This window comes from Toxorhynchites rutilus, chromosome 2 (assembly GCF_029784135.1).
Source record: "Toxorhynchites rutilus septentrionalis strain SRP chromosome 2, ASM2978413v1, whole genome shotgun sequence".
Taxonomy (NCBI): Eukaryota; Metazoa; Arthropoda; class Insecta; order Diptera; family Culicidae; genus Toxorhynchites; species Toxorhynchites rutilus.
The window spans coordinates 45413778-45433968 of NC_073745.1; the positions used below are offsets into that span (position 1 = coordinate 45413778).

The 20191-nt window shown below is 39.6% G+C and overlaps 2 protein-coding genes across 2 annotated transcripts; both read left to right on the top strand.

Moving 5' to 3' along the window:
* The first annotated feature begins 2823 nt into the window (after window positions 1-2823).
* Window positions 2824-3711, top strand: LOC129765702 (THO complex subunit 4-like). The gene has a single exon (XM_055766120.1). It carries the CDS (start codon window positions 2824-2826, stop codon window positions 3709-3711), a length of 888 nt encoding a protein of 295 aa, XP_055622095.1.
* A 4410-nt stretch (window positions 3712-8121) lies between these two features.
* On the top strand, window positions 8122-9009 carry LOC129765704 (THO complex subunit 4-like). Its single transcript, XM_055766121.1, has one exon. It carries the CDS (start codon window positions 8122-8124, stop codon window positions 9007-9009), a length of 888 nt encoding a protein of 295 aa, XP_055622096.1.
* The last annotated feature ends 11182 nt before the right edge of the window (window positions 9010-20191 follow it).

A 20191-nucleotide genomic window follows, 5' to 3' on the forward strand; every position in this document is an offset into this window, starting at 1 on the left:
AATACCTTTCCCAGTAAAACACAAATCCAATTGCCGTCGGCAAAAGAAACAATGAACCCAACTGCGTTTACGCAGTGCCGACGGCCAACAACACTAAACACCGACTAGTGGATTAGTTTCTGTTCTCAATCAAATAACACACAGCTTGATTAGCAACACATTTAATCACATGACAAGTCTTTCACAATACTACATATATTAATAAATATTTCACAATAATACAACATTAATTATCGATCACTTATATTCATTTTATATCCATATGGATCCTGTGGTGGACGAACTCGAACTGGTTGAACTCCGCAGAATTACATTTCAGCTGCGCGCTGCCGATTTCTCGCTGTGCGATGTTTTATTTCTTCGGCTCCGGTAGAGTGGTGAATTTCTACCTTCTATTAGGTTTCCACTTTGTATTGTGTCCGGCTCACACAAGAGAGAAGAGTATGACCGGCGTTTACGCAAAACAGTTTGCGTTCTCGCTTCCACTGGTAGAAGACCTGTATCCAGAACAGTTATCCGTACCGTTAATATTGCCGGTTTGTTTATAACTCCCCTTTTGTCCGCAATCGGTTGATGAGAATCATAGTGAGGGCATTGATCGCTAATTGCAGACCTAAACAAACTCTCCTTTCCAGGGTTGCAGTAGGGATGTTCTGTTACTCGCCAACAATGTTATTTATAATTTCTATCACAGTCTCGCTCTAGTCATCGAGAAGTCATCAACCTCCCTTAAGGCTGATAGTTTATTTTTTTGACGTAGGATTACGTCTTTCGGGAACATATTGGGGTACAAATTGAAAATCGAAAATCGAGCACATCGTGAAAATTGTCCAATTTCAAACGCTTATTACTCAGTCATTTCATGATGGATTGATGAAATTTTTGCGTCAATCGATTTCGGCACTCCATAACAATTTTTTATATTGAAGAAAATAATGTATGTCTAGTTTCATGACTATCGAACAATAGAAATCTCAACCCCTATCCTTTCGGAAATACCCTCTTCTGATTGGTCGAAGTTGACGACATATGCGGCTGTTCCCTAACAGAGACATCAAAACCAAGCTGCCTGGGGGAAATCGACATTGCAAATATATGAAAGTAGGGGGAGCTTTTGTTCCCACCCAAAAGTGTTCCCTAACAGAGACATCAAAAGCAAGGTGCCCGGGTGATCTCGGCATGGTAAATATATGCAAACCGGGGGCATTTTTATATTGCAAGTAAGGTTAATGATACGATTAATTTTAGCAAATAAAATTTAGATTTGGAACTTTAATGCTGTTTGCATCGTGAAATTTCATATCATTGACCGATCATGTATTGTGAAAAATTTAGCACAAGTGTAGGTGTAAAATTGTATGTGGTAGCTTGTTGTGTTAAAAACGACTTGATATATGAAACGATTTATTTCAATTTTCATAAACAAAAACCAAGGTGTGTTCCCGCTCAAGAACGGGTGGTTCGGTTTGAGCTATCTGTTTTGTTGTGTTCATTTTCAACCAAACAACCAAACAAAACGGCCCTTTTCAGGGCCACCAGATAATTATCAGAGAGTTTATCGATGAAATTTTTCCAACTTATCCAAAATCAACAGATAGCCTAACGGAATCCTACGTCAACTATGCGGTTGTAACTCGGACACAACTCTCCTGTGACTTTTTCGCTTTCAAATTGGCCTTTTAAAGGCTGCTAGGGAGTAGCGACAAAACCACGCAAACTATTGCCATCATGCATGGCCTGGCCGGGTAATGAGTCAGTATGAGGTCACCTCATGGGAAATAGTATTGCCGTACGATGTTTTAAACACGATTTTCTCGACGTTATTTCAACCCGACCGATTTGGCTGATTTTTTTTATCAGCATGTAAAAATGAATTATCTAAGGCGTTACATAGCTGTTTTTTTGATATATATTTTTTTAGATTTTTCAAAAATCGCTATTTAGATATTTTTCATAGAAAATATCTAATTTTTAACAAAAACGGTCGCCGTTTTGGCATTTTTTCGAATTTTCAAAAACCCCTATGTAACGCTTTAGGTATTGTCCTAAAATTTCAAAATATTCATTGAAATTCGTTCTGTGACATCCCATTGTTTCCCAACCGATACCACCAGCAAGGTACCGATTTTCATACAGAATTTACGCATCAGGCTGTCAACAGCGTCGTGATCATTATTCGTGCACATAAAAAATGGAATGTACAAAAATAACTTAAACAATAACCAAAATACACGAACACTTCACTCTATTCGTAATATCCGAAAAAAATCAACGAAAATTTATTATTTTCCGACCTGCCAGACAGGGGTTCCTTCTTAATGGAGAATTCGATTTCAAACAACTTGCATTGTTTGCGCTCAAAAGAAGAGTACTGATTTCTCAAAAATAGTTAACACCAATTAGGGTTCAAAATTGACGCGAGTCAAAAAGGACTTTTTCCCTTCCAAACTATCCAAATAGTACCCATCGAATTTTGCACAATGAGATCCATGCATTTGTGTTCCAGATGTTTCACGGAGAACAACCGCTAAGAAATATATATCTACCCATGCTCGAATTTTATTCGAAAGGAGAAATGATAGGTAGGATTTTTTCAATTTATCAATACGAACGTCACAGGTACAGGTAGTGAATTCAAATTTTGTACCCCTGGTAGATAACTAAAACATACGTACTGAACAGAACAATTTGTACCTCACATTCCCTTATAATGCGCATCTCGCATAGATGTCATCACAATTTAATCAAAGTCGTTCACTTGTTAACTGTTGAAAACAGTCGAGAACCATAAACACCGTGACTCATCTGTCAGCATAACGCGAAATGGATAAAATCGAAATGAGTTTGGATGAAATCATCAAGACGCAGAAAACACATAAAGGTAAAAATCCTCGCAAAGATGTTGAAAAGTCAACTGGTACCAATGGGACGTCAAAAAAACGCAAACAAAATGGCACCAACAAAAAACCACAAAAAGGTAATCGGAACAGTCTCGACAAACCATCGCAGAAACGTACTGCGAACCTACAAGGACAACGAAACAGTGGTGTTGGAAAGAAGTTCCGAAAGAACACCGCACCGCCAAGGGATGGCGGAGGTGTCCAGAAAGGGGGCAATCGAGGAGGAATCCAACGTCCGAAGAAAGCACGCTATAATGTAAATGCTCCGAAACTCGAACTGTTTACCGCCGGTTACAAAAATGCGACCGAAGGTAGCACCAAAATGGTGGTGTCAAATCTGGACCAAGGTGTGTCGGACTCGGATATGATCGAACTCTTCTCGGAATGTGGACCCCTCGAGGGCGCCACGGTTCACTACGATCGGAACGGAGTGTCTTTGGGGACGGCTGACGTGATATTCGGGCGACGGGTCGACGCAGTGAAAGCGATGAAACAGTTCAACGGGATCCGTCTCGATGGTCGACCGATGAATATACAGCTAGCAGGTCCGGTGGTCACACCAACGAGGACGGTGAATGCAGCATTATCGCATGTAGAGCGACCACGGGAGAGACTGCCACAACGTCGTGGGCATGATTCTAACATGCGGGCGGTATCGCCGAAGGTGCGGAGCCAGCAAACACACCGAGATTTTCGGGATCGAAGTTTTGACAGGACGAGAGCCAACGGCCAGAATCGTCGCGAGCATCAAAGACCAGGGGCTAATCAAAATCGTCGTGTGAGTGGTGGAAACAGCGGTCGTCGACGCTGATCAATCATGAACATAATCAACGTGAGCAATAGGTGATGAATGTGAGCAAAATAAAAATTGGGTTGTAGCTAAAAATAAGAGGAAAATAAAAATTTTAATCGTAGTTCTAACAGAAAATATAAGGCTGTATTCATTTCAGTTGACGACTATATTCTAGTTCCAATAGATCGTTTTAAAACAAATTGATGGAACATTATGTTCCTATCTTTAAAATGAACAGACAACAAATGGTTAAAGATAATTCTGAAATAACTGTTTTTTTCTTAATTGTTCGGTAATACTCGAAAAATGATGAATTATTTTCATCCTTCATTTGGTGAATTAAAGAAAAAAAAAAACAAAAAAAATGGGTGAGTTATATCTATGATATAACCGCAAGGTTGACGTGGGACTACCTTAGCTTATCAATCATTTGTTTGTATTTATTAAATTTTTGATGGAATGAAACAATTTCCGAATTCAATTGAATTCAATATATTTGCTTTGTGAGTAAAAAGATTGTATAATGTCATGTAAGGTCAATTCATACATTGTGATAGATAATGCTCTTCATTACAAGTAAATTTAATGACAGTCCTTTTACGTTTAGTATGATGCCTAGAACAAAATATGTGAACGGGAGAATTATCAATCGTTTATTTTATTTTACATTTCCTTCTGAAGTTTGCATCTCTCAAGTGTACGTACTTCTCGAACCACGAATTTGCTTGATTTTATGAACTTCAGGCACTCAGTTCTGATTTTGACATGTATGTCGAACACATATTGTTTAATCAATAGGCGTTATCGCAGTAAATGGTTAACAACATTTTGCCTAATCATCAAATGGTATGCGTAGAAATTCAGTGTGCGGAAGATATGAAGGTATATCCTTCAATACAATAATGAATAACCGAGCCAAACCATTGTGTAAGGCGTAGGCGCTTTTGTAATCCGTGCTAGGAAAACACTTTGCGGAGTGCAAAAAAAAATGCGGGTGCAAAGATACCTCCGACTTGCATGAATCAAAAACTTCAACTTCGATTTCCCCACGCTACATAGATTTGAACTCTGTGTTAGGGAAACACATTTCAGTCGGAACAAAAATACCCCCGACTTTCATGTATTTGCAATGCAGATTTACCCAAGGCTGCTTGGGTTTGATGGCTGTGTTAGGGAAATCGTAGATCGGGCCAATTAAAATGAGGCAGTTATGCCGTTTAGATAACGCTTAACATTTTACAGTTATTCAATTGTTTATCTAATGAAAAATAACATTTTATTAATTGCGATAGAAGCGTAGAAATATTCCCTATCAATTGATGCAAACATCTTTCCGATCCTGTAAGAAATGTTCGAGTAATAAGCATTCGGAATCTTTCATTTTTTCCTGCATGTTCTGTGTTTAGGTTTTCATTTTACCCTCCATATACTCCGGTTAGACGTAGTCCCACGTTAAAAAAAACAAGAGATATAAAGGAGAAGGAGAAAATTTCCTTAAGCTCCACCATGGTATATTGCACTTGGCGATATTGTAAAATATGTTTGTTGGGTACCTGGCCACCTTCGATAGTTCTAATAAATTTCAGGCACCCAACATCGAACGGGAATACCTTTCCCAGTAAAACACAAATCCAATTGCCGTCGGCAAAAGAAACAATGAACCCAACTGCGTTTACGCAGTGCCGACGGCCAACAACACTAAACACCGACTAGTGGATTAGTTTCTGTTCTCAATCAAATAACACACAGCTTGATTAGCAACACATTTAATCACATGACAAGTCTTTCACAATACTACATATATTAATAAATATTTCACAATAATACAACATTAATTATCGATCACTTATATTCATTTTATATCCATATGGATCCTGTGGTGGACGAACTCGAACTGGTTGAACTCCGCAGAATTACATTTCAGCTGCGCGCTGCCGATTTCTCGCTGTGCGATGTTTTATTTCTTCGGCTCCGGTAGAGTGGTGAATTTCTACCTTCTATTAGGTTTCCACTTTGTATTGTGTCCGGCTCACACAAGAGAGAAGAGTATGACCGGCGTTTACGCAAAACAGTTTGCGTTCTCGCTTCCACTGGTAGAAGACCTGTATCCAGAACAGTTATCCGTACCGTTAATATTGCCGGTTTGTTTATAACTCCCCTTTTGTCCGCAATCGGTTGATGAGAATCATAGTGAGGGCATTGATCGCTAATTGCAGACCTAAACAAACTCTCCTTTCCAGGGTTGCAGTAGGGATGTTCTGTTACTCGCCAACAATGTTATTTATAATTTCTATCACAGTCTCGCTCTAGTCATCGAGAAGTCATCAACCTCCCTTAAGGCTGATAGTTTATTTTTTTGACGTAGGATTACGTCTTTCGGGAACATATTGGGGTACAAATTGAAAATCGAAAATCGAGCACATCGTGAAAATTGTCCAATTTCAAACGCTTATTACTCAGTCATTTCATGATGGATTGATGAAATTTTTGCGTCAATCGATTTCGGCACTCCATAACAATTTTTTATATTGAAGAAAATAATGTATGTCTAGTTTCATGACTATCGAACAATAGAAATCTCAACCCCTATCCTTTCGGAAATACCCTCTTCTGATTGGTCGAAGTTGACGACATATGCGGCTGTTCCCTAACAGAGACATCAAAACCAAGCTGCCTGGGGGAAATCGACATTGCAAATATATGAAAGTAGGGGGAGCTTTTGTTCCCACCCAAAAGTGTTCCCTAACAGAGACATCAAAAGCAAGGTGCCCGGGTGATCTCGGCATGGTAAATATATGCAAACCGGGGGCATTTTTATATTGCAAGTAAGGTTAATGATACGATTAATTTTAGCAAATAAAATTTAGATTTGGAACTTTAATGCTGTTTGCATCGTGAAATTTCATATCATTGACCGATCATGTATTGTGAAAAATTTAGCACAAGTGTAGGTGTAAAATTGTATGTGGTAGCTTGTTGTGTTAAAAACGACTTGATATATGAAACGATTTATTTCAATTTTCATAAACAAAAACCAAGGTGTGTTCCCGCTCAAGAACGGGTGGTTCGGTTTGAGCTATCTGTTTTGTTGTGTTCATTTTCAACCAAACAACCAAACAAAACGGCCCTTTTCAGGGCCACCAGATAATTATCAGAGAGTTTATCGATGAAATTTTTCCAACTTATCCAAAATCAACAGATAGCCTAACGGAATCCTACGTCAACTATGCGGTTGTAACTCGGACACAACTCTCCTGTGACTTTTTCGCTTTCAAATTGGCCTTTTAAAGGCTGCTAGGGAGTAGCGACAAAACCACGCAAACTATTGCCATCATGCATGGCCTGGCCGGGTAATGAGTCAGTATGAGGTCACCTCATGGGAAATAGTATTGCCGTACGATGTTTTAAACACGATTTTCTCGACGTTATTTCAACCCGACCGATTTGGCTGATTTTTTTTATCAGCATGTAAAAATGAATTATCTAAGGCGTTACATAGCTGTTTTTTTGATATATATTTTTTTAGATTTTTCAAAAATCGCTATTTAGATATTTTTCATAGAAAATATCTAATTTTTAACAAAAACGGTCGCCGTTTTGGCATTTTTTCGAATTTTCAAAAACCCCTATGTAACGCTTTAGGTATTGTCCTAAAATTTCAAAATATTCATTGAAATTCGTTCTGTGACATCCCATTGTTTCCCAACCGATACCACCAGCAAGGTACCGATTTTCATACAGAATTTACGCATCAGGCTGTCAACAGCGTCGTGATCATTATTCGTGCACATAAAAAATGGAATGTACAAAAATAACTTAAACAATAACCAAAATACACGAACACTTCACTCTATTCGTAATATCCGAAAAAAATCAACGAAAATTTATTATTTTCCGACCTGCCAGACAGGGGTTCCTTCTTAATGGAGAATTCGATTTCAAACAACTTGCATTGTTTGCGCTCAAAAGAAGAGTACTGATTTCTCAAAAATAGTTAACACCAATTAGGGTTCAAAATTGACGCGAGTCAAAAAGGACTTTTTCCCTTCCAAACTATCCAAATAGTACCCATCGAATTTTGCACAATGAGATCCATGCATTTGTGTTCCAGATGTTTCACGGAGAACAACCGCTAAGAAATATATATCTACCCATGCTCGAATTTTATTCGAAAGGAGAAATGATAGGTAGGATTTTTTCAATTTATCAATACGAACGTCACAGGTACAGGTAGTGAATTCAAATTTTGTACCCCTGGTAGATAACTAAAACATACGTACTGAACAGAACAATTTGTACCTCACATTCCCTTATAATGCGCATCTCGCATAGATGTCATCACAATTTAATCAAAGTCGTTCACTTGTTAACTGTTGAAAACAGTCGAGAACCATAAACACCGTGACTCATCTGTCAGCATAACGCGAAATGGATAAAATCGAAATGAGTTTGGATGAAATCATCAAGACGCAGAAAACACATAAAGGTAAAAATCCTCGCAAAGATGTTGAAAAGTCAACTGGTACCAATGGGACGTCAAAAAAACGCAAACAAAATGGCACCAACAAAAAACCACAAAAAGGTAATCGGAACAGTCTCGACAAACCATCGCAGAAACGTACTGCGAACCTACAAGGACAACGAAACAGTGGTGTTGGAAAGAAGTTCCGAAAGAACACCGCACCGCCAAGGGATGGCGGAGGTGTCCAGAAAGGGGGCAATCGAGGAGGAATCCAACGTCCGAAGAAAGCACGCTATAATGTAAATGCTCCGAAACTCGAACTGTTTACCGCCGGTTACAAAAATGCGACCGAAGGTAGCACCAAAATGGTGGTGTCAAATCTGGACCAAGGTGTGTCGGACTCGGATATGATCGAACTCTTCTCGGAATGTGGACCCCTCGAGGGCGCCACGGTTCACTACGATCGGAACGGAGTGTCTTTGGGGACGGCTGACGTGATATTCGGGCGACGGGTCGACGCAGTGAAAGCGATGAAACAGTTCAACGGGATCCGTCTCGATGGTCGACCGATGAATATACAGCTAGCAGGTCCGGTGGTCACACCAACGAGGACGGTGAATGCAGCATTATCGCATGTAGAGCGACCACGGGAGAGACTGCCACAACGTCGGGGTCATGATTCTAACATGCGGGCGGTATCGCCGAAGGTGCGTAGCCAGCAAACACATCGAGATTTTCGGGATCGAAGTTTTGACAGGACGAGAGCCATCGGCCAGAATCGTCGCGAGCATCAAAGACCAGGGGCTAATCAAAATCGTCGTGTGAGTGGTGGAAACAGCGGTCGTCGACGCTGATCAATCATGAACATAATCAACGTGAGCAATAGGTGATGAATGTAAGCAAAATAAAAATTGGGTTGTAGCTAAAAATAAGAGGAAAATAAAAATTTTAATCGTAGTTCTAACAGAAAATATAAGGCTGTATTCATTTCAGTTGACGACTATATTCTAGTTCCAATAGATCGTTTTAAAACAGATTGATGGAATATTATATTCCTATCTTTAAAATGAACAGACAAGGAGATTCGTTCGCTCACTTGCAAGCTTATCGGACGCATTCTTCAGTCGATCCGAAAGAGGTGTTTTTTTTCACATCGATTCTATTGTGTTTTTTCATCCGGCGCGCTTGCAAGCGTGGTGAATCTCAACCAAATAAGTGGTGTACGATCGAGACACTGAGGATCCATTCAACAGATCACATACGTCACACCGCAGCGGCAAGTAGAAGTTTATTTCTTTTTTTCTCCTTTCTATCATTTCTTCCACTTTCTGTGCATAACAAATACCATTGTTTCGCTGGGTGTTTACGTAATCATCAAGCGTTGGCATTAGGGTGACCATCTTCATATATATTGCACTTGAACATTTGTTGGAACTTTTTTCATTTTTGAATTTAATTTAATAAAAATTAGTTTGAATAACTATAATTTTCTACTGTAACTAAAATAGAAGTTTATCTTATTATATTTATTTTTAAATTTTTTTTATTACCAATAAATTCTGTTCATATCGAACAGTTGACGAAATTTATTACTATGGCTGAAGGCGGGGAGGATCCCGCAACGACGCCAACGTATATCTCTGATACGGAACCCCCTGAAGAACCGGAAGGTGAAGTAGAAATTGGAATAGAAAACGTAATTTCTGATGATGAGGAGTGTGGGGGTTTAGAACCCCTTGGATGAAATATCGCACTGGCTTACGCTAGTACCAAATAATGCATTTTGCAACACATCCTCCACAGCTCTACCAACAAATGAAGCATAAAATAAGCGACCCGATCTGTCATCGTCTCGGCTACGTCAGCACTTGCTGAAACACCATTCATTCGATATTCGTCCGTCTACGAGGTAAGTCCTTCATGCATGCTTCGGGGGCGATTCTCCTTTGCACATAATGGATTTCACAATGGCGACATGTGACAGGGTTGTTTTCTTTAAAAAAAAAAGAAACAAATTATTAAAAATTACTGCAAAAGAGAATCACCCAAAGGAAACTGCATGTTTTGGATAAGTAAATAAAAGAAAAAACAGGAAGTGGGTTATATCTATGGTATAACCGCAAGGGTGACGTAGGACTATCGTTGATTTAGAGATCATTTGTTTGGAGTTGAATCTAAATCCATCCTGAATGAATGAATAAATAAATATTTGGGTGACTTCAAAAACGAGAGTGTTACGTTGGAGACTCAAGGTTTTATGCATCCAATATTGGATACAAAAAACCTTGTTCTGAAGAATAATCTTCAGAAGCTTTCCTGCTAACTGCACTTGATTGACAAATCACAAAACCAAATGTATGTGGTCGCAGTATTATATGGATAGAAAACATTAAAATAAACTCGCTTGAATGTAATTTTCAATTCCAAGGGGAACTGGCAGATTATTTTTCAGCAACGATCATTTCTTTCCAGGTTTCCTCTCGATAACCAGCAAACGAAAAGAGTTGCGCGCGTGTATGTGTGTGTGTGGCGGCTGCTTCTATGTCTTCCCGAGGAACCGTATTTCGATGCTGATACTCTCTTGGTCACGAGAGTATCAGCATCGGCTTTTCTGCGCTCCCTCACAGTTAAAACAAACTGATTGCATTTCAGGTCAGGTCAGGCCAGGTAATGAATACCTCGATCCCTCGCCGTTCAGCTCGTTCAGTAACGATGTTGTCTTGTCGAAGTCCTCAGGCGTCGTGCACAAATTACGTAACGCTAAAAATCCGAATTTTGAACCACCTCTCCCCCCCCCCTTTCGTAACGCAATTTCCTATCTCTAATAAACAGAAAGTAACGCAACATCTACCCCCTCCCCCCTTATCGCGTTACGTAATTTGTGCACGACGCCTCACGAAAAATGAATGGGTTTCACCACCAGAATATCATTTCAGTATGCTTTTCGTGCGTGATTGAATCGAGAGAAGGTGTGGTTTACGATGGCAATTTGGAAGGCAAACTAGAGGAGAATGAACTCTCTGAGTATGAAAATTTCGGCGACTGAGCAATAATCGATTGAAAATTATATAATTTTCGCGATACGAAACATTTTCCGTTTTTCATGTTATGCATCCAATATTGGATACGAAAATATCCTACTGATGGGAAAGAATAATCTTCAGAAGCTTTCCAGCTAATTACACTTGATTGAAAAATTACGAAATCAAATGTAGTTGGTCGCTGTTTTCGCCATATAATTAGAAAACATTAAAATAAACTCTTTCGCATGGATGTGTTCTTCAATTCCCAGGGAACTGGCAGATTATTTTTCAGCAACGATTAGATCTTTCCGGAATTTTCTCGATGCTGTATGGCATCCAAACGAAAATTCTCGTTTCAGTTTGGCCTGCAAAAAACTTTTCTAAACTCTAATCCATCAAATCTGGAGCCCTGAAAAGGGCCGATGATTATATGCTAAGCTAATATAGCACCCTCTCCTTGGATTCGATGGGCCAGCTGAATGTCCTTGGGCATGATGTGACGCGTTTTGCGTGGATAGCACACAAATTTGTATCTTCGAATAAGCCTCCTGCAGCGTCATAACCGCGGAACTTCGGGAGCGCAAGTCGGTTTTGAAGTCCTGAGCAATTCCACGATCCAAAAGCTGCAAAGGTAGCTTGCGGATCAGCAATTCGGTCGACTTCCGATAGCGATGAATTTCACGCAAAGTTCCCGGTCGATAGCGATGTGGCTTCTTCACCTATCCTGCGGCTGGTGCGCTTATCCGAGCTGCTTTCGTGTGCCTTACCACTGAAAGACTAACTAGCTATCTGCTTGGTCCCAAACAAACGAGTCGTCACGGTGCGAGAGTAGAGTAAGAAATGAACGAATTCAAAGGAAGCGTCATTTTATAAACCATAAAAGTATAGAATCTAAACCCTACCCTTATTATATTCGTTGCTTACCCTGAGAGAGAAACGAATATCATCGAAGTAAGTATACAGTAATGTATTTGAATCCGGACACTTTGCGTTACATTTAATACCATACCGCAGCCACAACATTTTCTGCATGTTGAATTAATGCGATTGATAAGTAACTATCAAGAAACTATCAGTAACTATGTTAGCAACTATTAATCGCATAAATTCAACATGAAAAAAATGTTATGGCTGTGGTATGATATTGAATGTAATGCAAAGTGTCCGGATTCAAAAGCATTACTGTAAAAAAGAGTTAACTCGACTGAAATTTTTTCGGTTCGACCTGCAAAAACGAAATTAAGAGCCCCCGCCGACTGCAGACTGACTTGTCGACCGATAGTTCGGTCGGCTTCTTAATCAGTACGGAGAAAAAAAGTCTGTAGTGTACAGCATAATGCATAGACGTAAGTATGAGCTTCCCCATCTCACATTCCAATAAGAATTATGGGTTTCCAAGTGGGCGCGCTACATACGGATACGAATGATTTCAATAACCTGTTTTCGAAGCTATCATTAAGCTATTGAAACAATTTTTCGATTCAATAAATAGCAATCATATAACTCTTGGACATTTTATCTTTTGTATGAAATGATTATCATACTGTTCCGTTGATCCGAAGCAGAATGAATCACGCTTAAAGATAGAATGGATTTTTTCTTGGAATTTAGTCAGCAGAAATAATGCCCTTTCCCAACAATTAAAAACGACAAACGGTAAACAGTTTCATCAAAGTGATTTCTTCGATATGGGGATATATTCACTACATCATGTCATATATTTCATATTTTTCATTATGAAATCCATATCCATGGCACCTATCGGTATCGAATTATCATCGACACCACGATTTTCGCTAAATGCTCCTTTCAGTTCGGCCTGTAAAAAACAGGAAGTGGGTTATATCTATGGTATAACCGCAAGGGTGACGTAGGACTATCGTTGATTTAGAGATCATTTGTTTGGAGTTGAATCTAAATCCATCCTGAATGAATGAATAAATAAATATTTGGGTGACTTCAAAAACGAGAGTGTTACGTTGGAGACTCAAGGTTTTATGCATCCAATATTGGATACAAAAAACCTTGTTCTGAAGAATAATCTTCAGAAGCTTTCCTGCTAACTGCACTTGATTGACAAATCACAAAACCAAATGTATGTGGTCGCAGTATTATATGGATAGAAAACATTAAAATAAACTCGCTTGAATGTAATTTTCAATTCCAAGGGGAACTGGCAGATTATTTTTCAGCAACGATCATTTCTTTCCAGGTTTCCTCTCGATAACCAGCAAACGAAAAGAGTTGCGCGCGTGTATGTGTGTGTGTGGCGGCTGCTTCTATGTCTTCCCGAGGAACCGTATTTCGATGCTGATACTCTCTTGGTCACGAGAGTATCAGCATCGGCTTTTCTGCGCTCCCTCACAGTTAAAACAAACTGATTGCATTTCAGGTCAGGTCAGGCCAGGTAATGAATACCTCGATCCCTCGCCGTTCAGCTCGTTCAGTAACGATGTTGTCTTGTCGAAGTCCTCAGGCGTCGTGCACAAATTACGTAACGCTAAAAATCCGAATTTTGAACCACCTCTCCCCCCCCCCCTTTCGTAACGCAATTTCCTATCTCTAATAAACAGAAAGTAACGCAACATCTACCCCCTCCCCCCTTATCGCGTTACGTAATTTGTGCACGACGCCTCACGAAAAATGAATGGGTTTCACCACCAGAATATCATTTCAGTATGCTTTTCGTGCGTGATTGAATCGAGAGAAGGTGTGGTTTACGATGGCAATTTGGAAGGCAAACTAGAGGAGAATGAACTCTCTGAGTATGAAAATTTCGGCGACTGAGCAATAATCGATTGAAAATTATATAATTTTCGCGATACGAAACATTTTCCGTTTTTCATGTTATGCATCCAATATTGGATACGAAAATATCCTACTGATGGGAAAGAATAATCTTCAGAAGCTTTCCAGCTAATTACACTTGATTGAAAAATTACGAAATCAAATGTAGTTGGTCGCTGTTTTCGCCATATAATTAGAAAACATTAAAATAAACTCTTTCGCATGGATGTGTTCTTCAATTCCCAGGGAACTGGCAGATTATTTTTCAGCAACGATTAGATCTTTCCGGAATTTTCTCGATGCTGTATGGCATCCAAACGAAAATTCTCGTTTCAGTTTGGCCTGCAAAAAACTTTTCTAAACTCTAATCCATCAAATCTGGAGCCCTGAAAAGGGCCGATGATTATATGCTAAGCTAATATAGCACCCTCTCCTTGGATTCGATGGGCCAGCTGAATGTCCTTGGGCATGATGTGACGCGTTTTGCGTGGATAGCACACAAATTTGTATCTTCGAATAAGCCTCCTGCAGCGTCATAACCGCGGAACTTCGGGAGCGCAAGTCGGTTTTGAAGTCCTGAGCAATTCCACGATCCAAAAGCTGCAAAGGTAGCTTGCGGATCAGCAATTCGGTCGACTTCCGATAGCGATGAATTTCACGCAAAGTTCCCGGTCGATAGCGATGTGGCTTCTTCACCTATCCTGCGGCTGGTGCGCTTATCCGAGCTGCTTTCGTGTGCCTTACCACTGAAAGACTAACTAGCTATCTGCTTGGTCCCAAACAAACGAGTCGTCACGGTGCGAGAGTAGAGTAAGAAATGAACGAATTCAAAGAAAGCGTCATTTTATAAACCATAAAAGTATAGAATCTAAACCCTACCCTTATTATATTCGTTGCTTACCCTGAGAGAGAAACGAATATCATCGAAGTAAGTATACAGTAATGTATTTGAATCCGGACACTTTGCGTTACATTTAATACCATACCGCAGCCACAACATTTTCTGCATGTTGAATTAATGCGATTGATAAGTAACTATCAAGAAACTATCAGTAACTATGTTAGCAACTATTAATCGCATAAATTCAACATGAAAAAAATGTTATGGCTGTGGTATGATATTGAATGTAATGCAAAGTGTCCGGATTCAAAAGCATTACTGTAAAAAAGAGTTAACTCGACTGAAATTTTTTCGGTTCGACCTGCAAAAACGAAATTAAGAGCCCCCGCCGACTGCAGACTGACTTGTCGACCGATAGTTCGGTCGGCTTCTTAATCAGTACGGAGAAAAAAAGTCTGTAGTGTACAGCATAATGCATAGACGTAAGTATGAGCTTCCCCATCTCACATTCCAATAAGAATTATGGGTTTCCAAGTGGGCGCGCTACATACGGATACGAATGATTTCAATAACCTGTTTTCGAAGCTATCATTAAGCTATTGAAACAATTTTTCGATTCAATAAATAGCAATCATATAACTCTTGGACATTTTATCTTTTGTATGAAATGATTATCATACTGTTCCGTTGATCCGAAGCAGAATGAATCACGCTTAAAGATAGAATGGATTTTTTCTTGGAATTTAGTCAGCAGAAATAATGCCCTTTCCCAACAATTAAAAACGACAAACGGTAAACAGTTTCATCAAAGTGATTTCTTCGATATGGGGATATATTCACTACATCATGTCATATATTTCATATTTTTCATTATGAAATCCATATCCATGGCACCTATCGGTATCGAATTATCATCGACACCACGATTTTCGCTAAATGCTCCTTTCAGTTCGGCCTGTAAAAAACTTTTCTGAACTCTAATCCATCAAATTTGGAGCCCTGAAAAGGGCTGTTGATTATATGCTAAGCTAATATAGCACGCTCTCCTCGGATACGATGGGCCAGCTGGATGTCCTTGGGCATGATGTGACGCGTTTTGCATGGATAGCTCACAAATTGGTATCTTCTAATAAGCCTCCTGCAGCGTCATAACCGCGGAACTTTGGAAGCGCAAGTCGGTTTTGAAGTCCTGAGCAATTCCACGAACCAAATGCTGCAAAGGTAGCTTGCGGATCAGCAATTCGGTCGACTTCTGATAGCGACGAATTTCATGCGAAGTTCCCGGTCGATAGCGATGTGGCTTCTTCACGCTTCCTGCGGCTGATGCGCTTATCCGAGCTGCTTTCGTGGTGCCTTACCACCGAAAGACTAACGAGCTGTCTGCTTAGTCCCGATGAAACGAGTCCTCACGGTGCGAGAGTAGAGTAAGAAATGAACGAAAGCAAGGGAAGTGTCATTTTATAAAACATAAAAGAATCGAATGTAAACCCCACCCTCTTTATTGTATAAGCTTACTGTATACTCACGAATATAATAAGGGTGGGATTTAGATTCTATACTTTTATGGTTTATAAAATGACGCTTCCTTTGCTTTCGTTCATTAGAGACGAATGAACTCTCAGAGTTTAAAGTCTCTCTAATTCAATACCTTCATTCCTTCCCTTTCGTTCATTTCTTACTCTACTCTCGCACCATGAGGACTCGAGCTCGTTAGTCTTTCGCAGACAGCTCGTTAGTCATTCGGTGGTAAGGCACACGAAGTCAGCTCGGATAAGCGCACCAGTAGCAGGATAGGTGGAGAAGCCACATCGCTATCGACCGGGAACTTCGCATGAAATTCGTCGCTATCAGATATCGACCGAATTGCTGATCCGCAAGCTACCTTTGCAGCATTTGGTTCGTGGAATTGCTCAGGACTTCAAAACCGACTTGCGCTTCCAAAGTTCCGCGGCTATCACGCTGCAGGAGGCTTATTCGAAGATACCAATTTGTGTGCTATCCATGCAAAACGCGTCACATCATGCCCAAGGACATCTAGCTGGCCCATCGTATCCGAGGAGAGCTTGCTATATTAGCTTAGCATATAATCAACGGCCCTTTTCAGGGCTCCAAATTTGATGGATTAGAGTTTAGAAAAGTTTTTTACAGGCCGAACTGAAAGGAGCATTTAGCGAAAATCGTGGTTTCGATAATAATTCGTTACCGATAGGTGCCATGGATATGGATTTCTTAATGAAGAATATGAAATACATGACATGATGTAGTGAATATATCCGAAGAAATCACTTTGGTGAAACTGCATTATAAAATTATTTGTGTACGAATGCCGCAATCGATAGTCGACTCTAATTTGCGCTGGGTAATTTCCTCGGAGGACTCGATTCCTCCTTTGAGCATTAATAATCTCTTTCTGGCAAAACGATGTGCTATGAATCACATTATTTGAATGATAGAATGAAGAAGTTTTCTGCCAATTTCCTTCAACCTCCAAACGTATCTTTCTCCCGTTTGTCGTTTTCGCGTTCGCTAATCCTTTCTCACAACACCCATTTCTAGTTTGAGAAATTGTTGAGTAAACATTGTTTGCCAGTGCGCGTAGAGCGGGAATTCCTAAAGATTCATTGCACCTCTAATAAATTGCCGAAAGACGTGGTCTTACGTTGATCGCACTTGATTGAAAAAATCCAAAACGAAATGTATTTGGTCGAAGCATTATATGAGTAGAAAACAAATAATCGCTCGAAAATGACTTGATTTTCGCGATGTGAAACATTTTCCGTTTTTCATGTTATGCATCCAATATTGGATACGAAAATTTCCACTGATGGGAAAAAAAATATTCAGAAGCTTTCCTGTTAATTGCGATTGATTGAAAAATAACAAAACCAAATGTATTTGGTTGCAGTGTTATATGGATAGAAAACATTAAAATAAACTATTTCGCATGAATGTATTTTTCAATTCCCAGGGGAACTGGCAGATTATTTTTCAGCAACGATGATAGCAACGAGAATTCCGCGCGTGTATGTGTGTGTGGCGGCTGCTCCGATGTTTCAAACGGAACCGTGGCATCACTCTCCTCCTGATGGATTCCCTTTTGGCCTTAGGTACACAAACAGGCTCTTGGTGACACCGTTCATCAGCGTTTTCATGATAAACGAAATTAGCTTTACAACAACAGCGACAACATGCTCCAATCGCTGTTCAATCATAACTGAGTGGGTTTACGAGCGGCGCTCGCTTATATACCGATTGGTGATTTCAATAGCCTGTTTTGAAAGCAATTTTAAGACTATTGAAACAAGTTTTTGGATGAAAAAGTAACAAGTATATGACGCGTAGACATTTTATCTTTCAAATGAAGTGTTTATCATACCATTTCGTTCAGTTGTTTAAGAGCTATTAACGCTCAAAATCTCGGTCTCCAGCGTAACGCTTTCGTTCTCGAAACTTTGGTTTTACACCCCGGTATAGAAATGAAAGACGTAGTCCTACGTCAAAAGTGATTGAGTGTCTCAGTGGGATAAGTGTCTTTTTTTTTTACTTTTCTCCGTTTCTCGACACGCTTCTATCAGTTTTATGTACGCTGCGCGGTTGCAAAAGTGAAGTGAAGTAAGGAAAAAAATCATAGTTGTAATTTTGTGAAAATTGGAAAAAACCCTTCAGGTGAGTCACTTATTAATCAAATGTTCTTTTTGTTTGTGGATTTATTTATTTTACGAAATGATTGCGTCATTCGGGAAAGTGTCGGAGTGCAGATTGGAAAAAAATGAAAAATCGGCCGCGTCGCCATGAGTTGTCCAATTTTAGACGCTGCTGGCTCACTCACTGAGGGATTTATTAGATTTTTTTTTTTTTACATCAACCGATTTAAGCACTCCCTGGAAAGTTTCAAGCACCGTTTAATGAAAATGTGCGTTGCTACAATATTTGCGAAAGCGGGCAACGTCGAATCGTTTTCGCGTGCGGTTTTTTTTTATATACATGTATATCACCATTACGAGACCTGCTTTGTAAGTCGCTTGCTCGATATAAAGTATACATGCGAGTGTACATAATATAATTTGACATACTGGTTGTATCGCGAAGTTTTATTGCGATGACCGATTATGCATTGTGGGGCGTTTGATGTGGGTGTAAGTGTGGCACTATCTGCTCTAGCAGTTTCCCTGGAAGTGACTTCGGGGCTAAAGCAGATCGTTGGAATTTTCAATCGCTACAAATGTTATATTTTTATTCCTGTTCAGTCGTGTCTCGGACACAACACTTCTTCTTCTATTTCTCGGTAACTGGATGTGCTTTAGTGAAAAGGGGGGGGGGGGGCTTATTAGGTGATTCTTTTATATTTGTGGTATATTTTGTTTGACTGTTTACATGCGAACCATTAAACCACAGCATAAGTGTGTAATAATATCAGTATGTGATAATCAAATAAGAAGCTTCCAATGTAACGACCGTCGCTAATCTTTCGCAGTCGTTGTTCGTAGCCGGAGTGGAGCCTATGCAACGTTGATACTCTCGCTATCGCGCGTAAGCGTCCTTCAACGTTTGGTTGCTCGTGAATGCTTCAGGAACAGGATCAGGATAAACACTGCTTTTGTTTTCGGCACAACAACAAGTGTATTTTGCAGAAACAAAGCTTATTATAACTACTTAATTTTTTAAATTTTTAATTGAATTGAAATCATATGCAATTGTGATAGAATGCTAACGAATGAATAAAACTACGTTTTCTTGATGCTAGTCGATCGTATACTTAATGGTCCTCTTCGCGATTATCTGCTCACAGCCTCCGAAGCGCACCACTCTTGCTAGTGGTCAATTGTACGGGTTGGATTTATTTTTTTCTCTTGAATGAGATCCTCTTATCCTGTCGCACTAATAATCGTTGTTTGTACCATTTGTGCTGCTATATATTCTTCGTGGAAACTCCGTATTAAATCACTAGTTCAATCTAGGTTCACTAGTCGTTGAATTACTTTTTACTATTACTTAGTTGAATAAAGTGTTCAGTATGATTCCTTGCTGTGGTGGTTAAGAGAAGACACACGTCCACAATGAGTTTATTCGGCTCTGTCGTTGAAAGAAATTGTTGTTTATTTAGAGGTATGGTTCGGTATAACCATAGGTGTATCAAATGGTATTGTACGACCATGAATAAACGAAATGGTTCGGTACGATCATGAATAAACGAAATGGTTCGGTACGACCATAAATAGATGAAAGAAATGGTTCGGTACGACCATCGTTAAAAATGATAAAATGGTTTGGTACAACCATATATAGACTATGGAATGGTTCGAAACGATCATAGATATATGAAATGGTTCGGTACGACCATTGTTGAAATGATGGAATGGTTTGGTACGACCATTGATAGATTAT